We start from the raw sequence: 12842 nt of genomic DNA on the forward strand, positions 1-12842 counted from the left end.
CGTTTACGCGGAGTTAGGAGGTAGGGCAGCACATGTCAATCCGACGAATGAGAAAAAGTTAAACAAGTGAGCTTCTTTGGAAGAATTGCCAACATTTTCGCCTGGATTCCATCACTGGCCTGGTACGTTGAAATCGCCGAATAAGAGACTGTTGTACTTGCCAGGTTCTATAGATTCTGGGAGGTGCTGAAAAAGAGACGCGAATGCGGAGATGTCTAGAGTTGGATGAGGGTAATACACGCCAATGAGTAAGTTTTCCACACGTTTAGCCTTCGCTTTGATCCAAACGCATTCATTCCCTAATTGTAGGTCAGAGCGGCGAAACGAAACCATGGACTTTCGCAGAGCGATTAAAGCTCCTCCACCGTACTGTTGGCCGGTGTGTTCGTAATCTCTGTCATTGCGGAAGACAGCGTACTCGTCGGGTAAGTAATCTGCTCGAGACATTTGGTCTGACACCCATGTTTCGGTAATGCAATACTCCTCATGATCTAAAAGAACAACATTATCAAAAAACTGCAGCGCTTTTGTATGTAGGCCACATGGCCTGGTAGTAAAAAGAAATACTCATGGGACATTTATGTCGATAGGCTTCCACGCTCAGTTTTCCCTCAGAACACCGTCAAATTGGCGGAATAAGCACCCGCTCGGCCATACTGACGATTTGGTTACAAGGTAAAATAGGCATCACTGACAGCAGCATGGAATGAGGCGTAGCCCGGGTATTTGGTCCTTAACCACCTGCAAACAACACTCTCGTCTTCGCATACGGGCGTGGCGAGTTTCGTCACGGTAGACACTGAGGTATCCGGATGAAGATAGGGCGCAAACAAGGCTTTCTTGGGGGGCTGACGGGGAACAGTCAGTTGCTCACTACGTTCGTTGGCCCCGATAGAAACTTCGGGGAGCCGAGTGCGGTGTGGCCTTTGTTGAGAGCTATTAACAATAATTAACAAAAATGCAGTAGCAGTAATACAAAATATTTTCCGCAGCAAAAGTATGTGCCAGGACACTGTAAACACAAATGAGCGTAAACACTGTAAACCTGAGTAAAGATCTATATCTGGATTTCTGAAAACTAGAGAAATAAAAATAAATAGTAAACAAAACCAAATCCGTTTTCGCGCCTCTATGACGAAGTGACCTATGAGAACGATCCTATGTGACCAAATATCCTAATACAAATCGGCACATGACGAAGCATGCGCGTGACGAACGAGCCTGCACCCGCATAAAATCATGCAACCGTATGAATCATGTATTAGTATTGCCTGGTCATCTTGCTGCAACTCCGCTATTTCCATCACTCACCTAAAAAGTAATCGCTAGTGTTATGGACTTCGTTTTACGGGGACTTGGGCCCATTCTTTTCAGGTTGGTTCTCGTAGCCATATTGTCCGAGACAATTTTGTACGGGACCATTTTGTCCGGGACCAAATTGCCCTGGATCATTTTGTCCGGGCCTTTTTTGTCCTACACCCCAGCAAGTCTAGATCGAGCGCACTTGTTCGCCTTGGCGGGTTGTGCGTGTTTAGCAGGCACAATTGCTCATTTGGGTCTCACAGGTTGTTTAAATGAGTTTGTTTTATGGGTCTGAAGTGTTATTAAACCGGCTACTTTTTACTTGTTGGTCCCTGACAATAACAGGTATTTTTCAGCTTTTTTCTTGTCGGTAAAGACGCCAGATTTCACAAAGGTTTTTCGATTTTTCCTCAAGTAAAGGTTTGCGTTTTCTGTGGTCGGCAAAGAGTATAACATTCCCGGTGATGTGCGGCAGAGAGGAAGAAAAAGGAATATATGTTAAGCAGAAATGGATGTTTATTCACCTCGTTATTGTTTAATCACCGCGGTTATGTGTCTACCATACAGGAGCTTGTACTTTAAGGAAAAGATTATAAATTTTCTACTGCGAAATCAAATTACTGTGCCTTTTATTTAAAGGCAATGCTTAGTGCACATTCCAATCCAAGTACTTGTATGTAAGCCTTCCACTACATCTATGCGCCTTCATTTTCAAACTGTTTTGTTGCAACCGTGATCTTCGAAGAAGGCGGCGCCGAAATACGGAACCCATTAATAATTATGGGTAATATTATTATTACAAGCACTATTTTATTACCATCCAGTGGGGCCAAAACTTACGTTTGTAAAAGTTAGTTAAAAATTAGAATGACGAGTATTTGAAGTTAATTAACTCATGCTTTTAATAACAGGAAGCAGCGCAACGCTAAGAATCTTGCTGCACGTGTGGTAGCATTCTTATTAGTGTCAACCTGCATCTTTGTTCCTAATCTGCGGTAATTTTAATCCGGACGAGATCTACAAACATAACCTCCGCTCCTACACTCTAATCCTGGTAACCCATAATGTAACTTCTAAAGGGATGTAACCTATAAAATAAAGGTTACAATGGATCCATTTTGATGTTTTCTTCATCCCAGTCCATTCTAAGGGTTACAAGCGGGAAGTTAAAAGCGGTTTATAGGTTACATTAATGATTTATAGGTTACATCAACAAAATCTGACATGTAACCTTTACGTTGTAACCTATAAAACGCCCTGTAACCTATAAGAGATGCTCGTCGCGCCTTCTCTCCAGGCGGCCGTTGATTTCTCTGTTGCATGACGGGATATAGAGAAATGGCGGCGCCCGCAGGTCCGGTGGCCGCGTTTTCGCGCCACTCGAGCCTTTTTACCGCTGTGATACCCCTACGATGAAGCAAGGATGGCTGTTACAAGACTTATTTGTCGGCGTGAGTCGCGGAGGCTGCGGCGAGCCCATTTGTGACTGGCAGCGCTACACGGCCCGTTCTTCTACGACCAGCGTCAAGTTCGCATGTTGGACCGATGCCCCGGCGCCAGTGAAAGCGAACTTGGTGAGTATACTCCCGTAACGGTTTCCGTGTTTTCATTGGATGTATCTTTTCGCTGGGGGATTTTCAATTTGAAATTGCAGCATTCGAGAGGGATTTTCGTTACCCGACTGGTTGCTTCGCTGGAGGTTTTCTGTTGCCCGCGACGGCAATTGAATGAAATCACGGGCTTGCGTTCGCTGCGTCAGATTAGAGCGGAGGATCGTGAAAGCCCGTACATTATAACAGATAACGGCGCTCGTGGCCTGCTTTCTGCTCTGCGCGCCTTCGTCATGTGTTGAGCGTTTTGTTTACGCTGTTGGCTGCATCGGGCGCACTTTTTTCCCAATAAAGTCTTATATTATCGCGCTATTCTCTGGGTATTATCATTTTGTTTCAGCCATCGGGAAATATTCATTTTTCTCGCTGCATATATTCGGAATGGTGTCTAGTTTATTGGTCTTGTAGTAATACATCCGGATAAACACAAGGTGTGTGCTGCAGAAAAGTAGTCCACTAAATGCTGCCCGAAATTTCTAAACTCACTTCTGTCCAGCGCAAGCCTCTTTTTTTGTGAAAGTTTGCCTTACCGCACAATAAAAAGTTTTTATATCTACAACATTCTTCATTTTTGTCATTCTTTTCCTCGAGTGGGTAAATTTGGTGTTAGTCATTTTGAGGTAGCGGGGCATTGTCACCATGTTAAGTGGGTTTATTATTCCCATTCGCACAAATCAGTCGTTTATTTATTCGCGTGGTATTGCAGGGCAAATGGTTGTCTCGCGTTATACTAGTGTAGTGCAGTAAAGCGATTTACAGAATGGTGGTATGTATGAGCCAGCATGCAGGCTGCTTGATTGTTGTTTTTTGATGATACAGAAATTGTGACGAATTACACAGAGACAAGTGCAGGTGTAAAAATGGGTGCTGCACCCTCATCGGTTACTGGCTGTTCGAAAAGTGTGGTTGCATCTGGCTACCTATGCTATGACTTATGAGCACTATTGTTTTTCTTGCAGGCAGTGTTCCTTGAGCTGACAACCAGAACTCCCCTGCACATGAGACAACTTGAAATGCAGTCTGATTTCCGTGGAAACAACGGTATGAAAATGCAATAACTAAAACTCATTCATTCAAATATTCTTTGTAAAGATGGCACCCAGGCCTGCGCAGACAAAAGTATGATTCACTTGTAAAAATGCGAGGCCTTACTTCAAGTGTTATGATGTTATATTTCGTATCTTATTTTGCCTCATGTTTAATGACTCCTTCTATCAGTTCGTTACTACATGAACTTTATGAATTCACATAACGATTTCCCCAGCATGGAGCTTTGTAGTTTTTCAGTTTTTGCAGAGCCAACAAGAACTCTTTTTCGAAAAGAGCTCTTTAAGAAAGCTCCAGTTGTTAGTGAGGGCTTGTGCTGTGTTCTTTTCTTCGTCTTGTCAAGTTTGGGGTCTTCTTTCATTATGAATGTATACCAACTGCCCAGCTCTAAAGCCTATTAAATTTTAACCCAAGTAACCCTTTGATTCATTACAGGTACAGACCTCCCGGGAATGCCACTTGAAGATCGGTGCAAGTTCTAGATGTATCCTATCCCACAACACATTTCAACGAAGAAAAAATGTAAGTTGTCGATTCCTTTTTACGAATAGCCGAGGAAGAAACCACCGGTAGAAGAACACCTTACTGAAGTGAAAAACGTTTCGGCTTCCACGTGGGATCCTCGTTCAATATGAAACTGCCAGTACAAGGGGGGGGGGGGGGCGGAGGCAGATGTTTAAGTACAGCGAAAAATGTGACGCAGACGGCGTCAGCATCGTGAAAGCATGTTTCCTGGGTTTAGGGCGACGTTCGCTCTGTTGCGTGTAGTAGTGATTCCACATGAAGGTGCGGAAATGTTCTTGCTTTCTCTTTTGCAAACGTATGTCAGTTTAGCTCGTAGCCCAAAGTTTCTGCCTGTTCTGGGTGAGCATGCAGAAACATTTCGCGAGATAAACAGGAATACGGCACGATTAAAATTCGGGAAGGTTGGCCGATATGACTATAGTGGCTTTGCGTTGTTGTGAACAATGAGGCCAAATTACTCTGTGTAACGATTACTGAAATGATGTGAAATTATTTGAAAGGCCCTAAATCACTCCTTCTCTGGTGTGGCCTTTCATTTCATTCTCTAGTCTCCGTCTTCATTTTCGTGCAATATAGTTTTCGTACTTCACATGCCTGTGATTTGCTTGAGGGGCTTATGGTACACTGGATTTTGTTCTTTTTCTGAAATTTTCTGTAGATGGCTCTTCAAGGTGGGGAAATCCAAGTGACGGCCCCTCACATATATACCTCCATCTGCGGCAGCAGGGAACAAGTTATTCAGATGACCTCGGGAAACCTTCAGCGTGCCCTGATTTTGTGCCTGCTTGTGTACTACGTAAATTGCGAAGCTTATCTCTGAATTTTTCCAAGCGCCTTTTTTATGCAGGAAATTATAGATCCCATTTAAAGTTTGTCCAAAAGACAGATTACATTTGGCCTAGAAAGTTGTTAGTGTGCTGCATAAAAAACCATAACTTGGCGTGGGAATCACAACTCAGGTGGTACTGTAAAGAGGTACCTAAGAGGGAAGTGTAAAGATGGATTCGTAAAGACAAGTGAATTCCAGTGTAATATTAGACTCTCAGTGAAACAGAGAATGCAGGGAACATAGCCATAAACACTGCTTTGTATAAACAGTGAATTTGTAATAAATGTTCTTTCTACTTTCCCACATTCTGTGTTTTTTCTGTGGGGAACCATGACAATAACGCTGTACTGGGAAAGTGCACCTCTGAGAACCGTCTTATAAATGTAGCTCAAACTCGAATTCGTCTGAAATTGTTCAATTGCAGTACCAAACAATTTGAAATACTTTGCATACATCAAATATTGAGGTAAAGAACCTGTATATTTGGCCATGTTTGTGAAGCTGTTCACGTAACATTTATTAAATAGGTTAAATAAGGATATATGAATAAACCGAGTTTTACCTGGAAGTCTAAAGCAATATAGGAAACACCAGTTCTCCCAGGAATCCGCACTCGTCTAATATTCATTAAGGAACGATAATTACATTACGGTGGTTCGCAGCTTTGCTTTTTAATATATAGCCCACAGGTGTTTCATAATAATAAATGTGAATGTTCAAAACTACTGATGCCAAACTTTTTAAAATGTACTCCTGTTAAATGCGCAAATATGTGTGCATGTACTGCAATTCTCTTTTGATAATCATGGCCTAAGTTGTCAGACAAGAATTTTGGGCTTAAGGCTATGTTATAACTTTGGCGTCCTTTTGAAGTATGCTATCAAGTGCATGTTTCCACTAAAGCTTGGTTTCGCTAAAAACTAATGTTGTTTAACTAAAGCTAAAATTCATACCCGCAATTTATTAAAAGACCTATCATGCATGTTTGATTCTGGTTTCTTAAACGGCACAAAGCTGATGCGAACATTAAATTTAGTTATGCCTGTGTATAAGACTTAAGCGTTGCCAATACTCACAAAGATTTTTGGGTGACAACCTTGGTAACGATTATCGAACAGGTAATGCAATGCATATATATTAAGACAACATTTTCCAGCTTTTTAGTACCGCAATTTTAGGAATTATAAAAGCAACCTCTCTTTTAGCCGCAGCAGTGTGGCCGGCAGTTTGTTCAAGGGACGGACAAAAGACACCCGACGCAAAAGTTTAGACGGCGCAATGGACAGCACGGTCGCACATATCGTCTTCAACTAACGCGATATTTGTTTACCACGCGGGAAAGGCGCCTTTGGGGCGTCGCCGCAGCGGCGCCGGCGAAAGCGCGCCTGGCGCGCAACATGACACCTTCCAGGTGTGTGACCTTGGACGGCGGTAGATGTAACTTATATAAAGGTATACATGCTGAAAGCGGCAAAGTAACCGATAACTGAGTAACCCTTACGTGTATACGTATATAAGGGTTACGAAGATATAGGTTACATTTGTACCTTATAAATTATAGGTTACAAAAATTCGAAAATGTATACCTCTATTAAGGGTTACCCAGCTTAGAGTGTACCACCCGTCCTTCTTTATGACGTTCTTGAAGGTGCAATGCCACATAGCAATATAAACTACGCTTAGTATTATGTCCCACAAGGCTTCACTGTTTGCGTATCCCGTATTTTTCTCTGCTTTCTTTTGAACTTGCAGGTAAGGAATTATCGCCACTGAAGATCGTTAGTACCGCTCGAGACGAGGTCTAAATTACCACGGACTCGGCACTACAAAATCAGTGTTTCACATATGTTTTTCTGTTTTCTTTTCTTTTCACTCCAGGCACTGGTGAACGTACTGGTCCGGGAGACTCCGAATTACGGGGGATTCAACGGTACAATGCTGCATCTACGCTAGGTACAGAGGTCGCTGAAGGACATTCGTTGCATGCTTCTGATTGTAATGGCGAAATTGGCCACTCGGCTTAGGTGTACAATAAAGAATTGTCAAAATGACAGTCTGTGTCCCTACGTGTCGTTCTTTGCAGTCGTTTGCTGGCCCCATTCAAAGCAAGGCCGGTTTAGCTTTACACAATCGAGCATATCTTTAGGCTAGAACCTAACACACTTTTGTAAACCTCAAAACAAATTTTCCTGGCTTGAAAATTACGAATCTTCCTAAAACATAGTGCGAAAGAATTTTCTCGATGCATTTCGAGTTGTACTTAGTACTTAGTCTTACCAGAAGCGCTCCCAAAAAAAGAATCGGTGACACGCTCAGGTGCATGCAAATATCTTGCTTCAAGACGGTGAATAAAGTAGGCTTACAATAGAGTAAAATGGCAGAGATATTTATTTTAGTGCGAAGCTTCATACAAGACTGCCTTCAAGTGCTCTTGCCTGGTCTTATCCAGTCCAAGCGGTGGCGGAGAGCGAACACCCGCTACTTCAAGCGACAACGCAGCTGAGAGAACCAGGGAACTCCACACTTTCTCGGCGGTGACGCGGTGGGACTCGCAATGCGAACCGACGGGAACTGACATGCTCCATCTGAGAAACGTCATTGGTAAGGAGAGCTGCTACGTTTGCGAGCAAGAAGTCTCCGTCGTAGCATTGTTACTCTTTCATCTTCCTAGTTTTGCGCCTGTCTTTTTCAGAGACCGGCCATACAAATTGTCCTCGCGTTTTTTTTTTTTGCTTTGCTGCCGGCTCCGCTGGTTGAAAGGACGGAGAAGTGGTAGCTTCATCCGCGTGTCTTATTTTCTCGCTCCCTCCCTTCCTCCGTGGCGGGAACTCACCTCTCGTTGTGGTTTTTTTAACTTTTATTTCCCTCGGGTTGCGTTAATTCCCCGCCGCACCCCACCAAGACTGCCATGTTCGCTACCCACAATCGCCAGCAGTGGTGGTCACCCCGAATGTTCGTCTTAGCCGAAGAGTAGGGGCAAGGCCCTTCGTCTTAAGCGGTTTTTTTTTGCATTGGGTCTATGCAAAACCAAACAAATGATTGATTTGATTATGGGGGTTTAACGCGCCGACGCAACGCAGGCGATGAGGCGCGCCGTAGTGGAGGGCTCCGGATTAATTTTGACCACCTGGGGATCTTTAACGTGCGCCGAAATATCGTACACACCGCGTTTTTGCTTTTCGCCTCCATCAGAAAAGCGGCCGCCGCGGCCGGGAATCGAACCCGCGACCTCGTGCTCAGCAGCGCAACGCCTTAGCCACTGAGCCACCGCGGCGGGTGAAAAACCAAACAAATGTTCCCACGTTGTTCACCCTAAGCGAGAATTCGTGTTAACCGAGTTCGTCTTAACGGGAGTTCACCGTATTTCAAACATTTGTTTCCCTGCATTTAAAATGCATTACGAGGGCACTTTGTACGTATTCCATATGGTACTTTCTGTGCATTTTCAATGAATTAAATATACATTGAATGCAAATTTTTGCTGCACTTTTAATGTATTTTGACGATACACTTGGCCTACATTTTAAAGGTGAAAAAATGAGCGTAATATTTGGACAAAATAATGCAAAATAAACACATAGTACATACATTGAATGCATTCAAAATACATCATAAGCACGGCTTCTTTTCGCTAAAAGATTGATTTGGTGGTACCGCATCACACAGAAAGCTTAACAGCACGTGCCTCTCCACTCCAATAAACCTGACGTGCCGCATTTGTTCATATTTCTGCTACTAACCTTGGCGGTTGCATAACCGCAAGCCGGAGAAAAATTTAAAAAAGAACAAATGGTTTGTTTTACCGATAACTCACTTGCAAGACCTGAACGGTGGCGCTATTGAATGTGAGCATTGCCGGATCCATAGTTAAGTTTTAGTATCATTGTTTATTTGCATTGTTGCTGTGCTAGTAATCGTCGTCATATGCATCGAAGAGGTCCTCGTATTCTTCGCGGTGAATGGTGGATGCAAAGTCATCTTCAGCGTTGTAGACTTCCACCAGCTCTTCGTCATCGACTCGGGGCAGTGGTGGCGGGATCTGCAATTCGTCTCGGGAAGGAGCGGCACACCCGTAGCCACGTCTCCAATTATCCATAATTGTTTCTAGAGAATTCGGCTCCCGTGGTGGCCTTTAGCGCGGAGTTTTTCATCTTCAGCATTACCGCTGGAGTTTCTTTTATTTGCATGCGTGGTAGGTCTTGACGACAGCCCAGGAGTTTTTTTTTCTTTTTTGCTATAGCCATTGCGCCTGTCGGCGACTCGGTGGTCTCCGTGAGGCAGGCTTTTACCAGCGCTCGTTATGTTCTTGGTATTTTTTCGTTCAACGACGAATTTGTGGCTGGTACAACAGCTCCGCTGTTAAAATTGTGTGATATTCCGAGCCTTCACACCAGCCTTTAACTCACATTCAAACCAATATTATTGAATCGCCTTGCGCCATTTACTATATTCATTGACTATAGCCTATGTACGTCCTCTGGGACGAAGGCCTCTCCCATCGTCTTCCACCCCCTTTTGTCCTGCGCTCCCCGAGTCTGTTCTTTGCCTCTGAAGTTCCTCATTTCGTCCTTCCATAACGTTAATGGGCTTCCCGTTCGTCTGTACCCGTCTCTAGGTAACCACTCTGTGTTGCGCCATTAACGAAAATTTGTTTATTGGCTGCAGTTATTTGCTTCATTATTTTAAATGCAGAGCATTTCAGTAACTTACGATGTCACCCGCGTTGACGTCCGTAGTCCGCACGCTCACTGCGCATGCGCGTCGAGTCGAGGCGATAGCGAACACTCTCTCGCGAGGGGCATTGGATTGGATTCGAACACTCTCTCGCGAGGGGCATTGGATTGGATTCGATTGGATTGGCTTGGATTGGCTTGGCTTAACTTGGCTTGGATTGGATTTGGATTGAATTGGATTAAAGTGGATTGTGTTGGATTGTGTTGCGTCATAGCCGCGGCACGTTGCGTCATAGCCGCGGCAGACGCGCTGGGGCCGGCGCATGTGCAGTACTCTCTCTTCCGCGGTTTCCTCTCCTTCGGGCGCGCTGCGCATATAACCGGTGTGCCGTTCTCCGCCGAAGCAACATCCGCGCTTGGCTCAAACACCTAGAGTCCACGCCGCTTTACAAGTACGCCAACGTCGTCGACTGGGACCGGCTTACGCAGTTCCCTCAACGTATATAAGCGGCGGAGCGCGCGTTCGGAATGCAGTCAAGGGCGTCTTTGCTTGGCTTTCGCTTGACGTGACGCTTTGCTTGACTCGAGTAGATGCAACGCATTTACCAGAGTTCCCCCCGTGGGAAGATGCGGGCGGCTTTTTTTAGAATACGTCAAAAGCCTTTCCTATATTTGGTGCGGAACACTAGATAACTTGATGGCGACTTCTGTAAGCTAAGCGTTTAATTACAGCGCGATTCCTAAGAGCTTCACATGCATACTTCGCCACTCGCGTACGCAAAACAGCATGGCCAATTCACACAAAATTTTCTATGTGGAGAATATAGTATGTTTAGCTTCCGCTCGCGGGTCCGGAGGATGAGACATTCGACCGGGGCGCACAACAGAGCTTGTAGAAGCTGTTCGTCTAATGAAGGAAAAAACAAAAAAGGGCTCCAAATAGACCCTCTTAAGTGGTCCCTCATTCCTTAAAAGTACCTAGTTATTTCGCTGTCCTTGACTACGGTGTGCCTCGTGCCTAGTGGGTATAGCTTGGCCTCTAGAAAATAGCCAGCGCTGCTGAGAAACACTCAATTAGCGTAAGTGATGCGAGAAGCAAAAAGAGCTCTTTTATCTTCGAAGATCATTCAGTAGAAACCTTATTTGGAGACAAAAAAATACCCGAAAGTCTGAACAGCTTGGCGACTTATAGGATCCAAGGTTGTACTTTTGCTAAGCGTAGCTTATGCTTTACAGTGGCCTGCTTAGCACTGCGCACAAGAATGCAGTTAAAACGGGGAATAAAAAAGAGACGCTGCTCACCTTGTCGCCGAGGAATTTGTCCTGGTAGCCCCTTTTCGGAAGCTCCGCCATCTCAGACGTCCTTAGGCTCCTCGGCAAGTCCATTATTGACTTCGCGAAAAAGACAAAGCAAAAGGAGACCTTGGCGCCTCCAATAAAAGGTCTTTGGACTGCCTGAGAATGTGTCGGCGGGTGGGCTCGCACAAACGGACAGTCGGGACTGGCCTCCCGGTGCCTCTCACTGACACTGTCTCCGAGGAGCCAGTCTGAAATCACCAGTCCGCACGTGCAGCACTTTCTGCTGAAACCACCGATGTGCTCGAAGCCAGACTGCAAAGAGGAGAGGAAGGGGGAAAAATCTGTAGTGGAATCCTTCACTTGGCAGGTGGTTGGCCCCTGTATTACACCGGTAGCTTTAAGTCTCTAATAGCTGTGCTATACACGGCCGTCTCAAAGACCTTCACAGCCTTCCCACCAATTGTTCATTCAGTGCCCCATTGCAAATATGGTGAAATTCCAAGGCAGCATTCAAGTGCCATTTGAAAGTCGTCGGTATAGCAGAGGTATTACACTTCCAGATGGAGTAGTCGGCTTAGGCGCAGAGACGAATAAGAATGCTGGTGGTGACGCAAGACGTGTCGGCGTGGGGCCGCAAATAGTTTCGTTGAAACGTCCCCATCCTACCATATATCCCACCACAGAAAGGATTGATGCGCTCAAAGCTAGTGTCAGCTCTCGAAACATTTCAGTAGAAGGCACTCCTATGAATGGTTTACAAAGCGTAAGAAATAAGTCGCAGACGGATACGATAAAGTGCGATGACGCTGAAGTGCGATGACGCTGCGATGACGGCGTTCTAACCTACTGTTCTATGGGACTGATGATGCCGAGAACGAAGGTTGGGCTGCATCAGAACAAAAAAATCATCGAACTTCGCCCTGGCAAACTTGAGGTGCTTACCACAAGCAGTCAATTCGAACGAGTGCATAGGCTTGGCCGTTATTACACCGACAAACAGAGGCTAATCATTGCTATATTCACCCTCTACAAAGATAAGTAGAAAGTTATTTCATCCACCTTAAAACTCCAAGGGTCAACCATGTCGATTGGCGAGGATTTTTCACCATCTACAGGACTAGCAAGGCGCTCACTGGTCGAGTCAGCAAAAACACACACGCACAAAATTTAACTTGTCAGTTGACAAACTGTGCATGGACAAAGAAACGCGTACAATTCCGATTCTCACACTGTTGAGTTATCAACAAGATAGCTAAAGAGATCATGCTCGCATGTCCCCACACCTCTCGCACACCTTCTACTACTCCTTATTTGAAATTATCATTCACTAACAATCGCAGCCTACTTCCTAAACAAGAATAATCCCGTTCTTTTCTTGAGGAGGACAGTGACGCTGATATTTTGGCATTAACCGAGACGTGGTTACACGGCCAAATAAGCAATAGGGACATTCTTCAGGATAGATATAATATGTACCGACAGGACCGCCACCAAAAAAGGGGTGGGTGCGTTCTTCTTGCTGTCAAAAAGCAATTTCATCCGTCATCGTCCAAACTG

General features: G+C 44.8%; 1 protein-coding gene and 1 long non-coding RNA gene across 4 annotated transcripts in view; one reads left to right on the forward strand and one right to left on the reverse strand.

Annotated features, from left to right (window-relative positions):
- LOC144137588 (death-associated inhibitor of apoptosis 2-like) overlaps positions 1 to 12842 on the reverse strand; it is a 102025-nt gene that overhangs the window by 67706 nt on the left and 21477 nt on the right. For all 3 annotated transcript variants that reach the window (XM_077669511.1, XM_077669509.1, XM_077669510.1), the window contains one exon: positions 11289 to 11597. In XM_077669511.1, the coding sequence (XP_077525637.1) occupies positions 11289 to 11597 (309 nt within the window). The remainder of the gene's footprint in view (positions 1 to 11288; positions 11598 to 12842) is intronic.
- On the forward strand, positions 3607 to 5218 carry LOC144137600 (uncharacterized). The gene is made up of 3 exons (XR_013315693.1): positions 3607 to 3953; positions 4395 to 4481; positions 5143 to 5218. It is a non-coding gene; the product is annotated as an uncharacterized LOC144137600 (long non-coding RNA).

Source organism: Haemaphysalis longicornis, unplaced genomic scaffold (genome assembly GCF_048455015.1).
Source record: "Haemaphysalis longicornis isolate Haplotype H1 unplaced genomic scaffold, Haemaphysalis longicornis Haplotype H1 scaffold_41, whole genome shotgun sequence".
NCBI classification, from domain to species: domain Eukaryota; kingdom Metazoa; phylum Arthropoda; class Arachnida; order Ixodida; family Ixodidae; genus Haemaphysalis; species Haemaphysalis longicornis.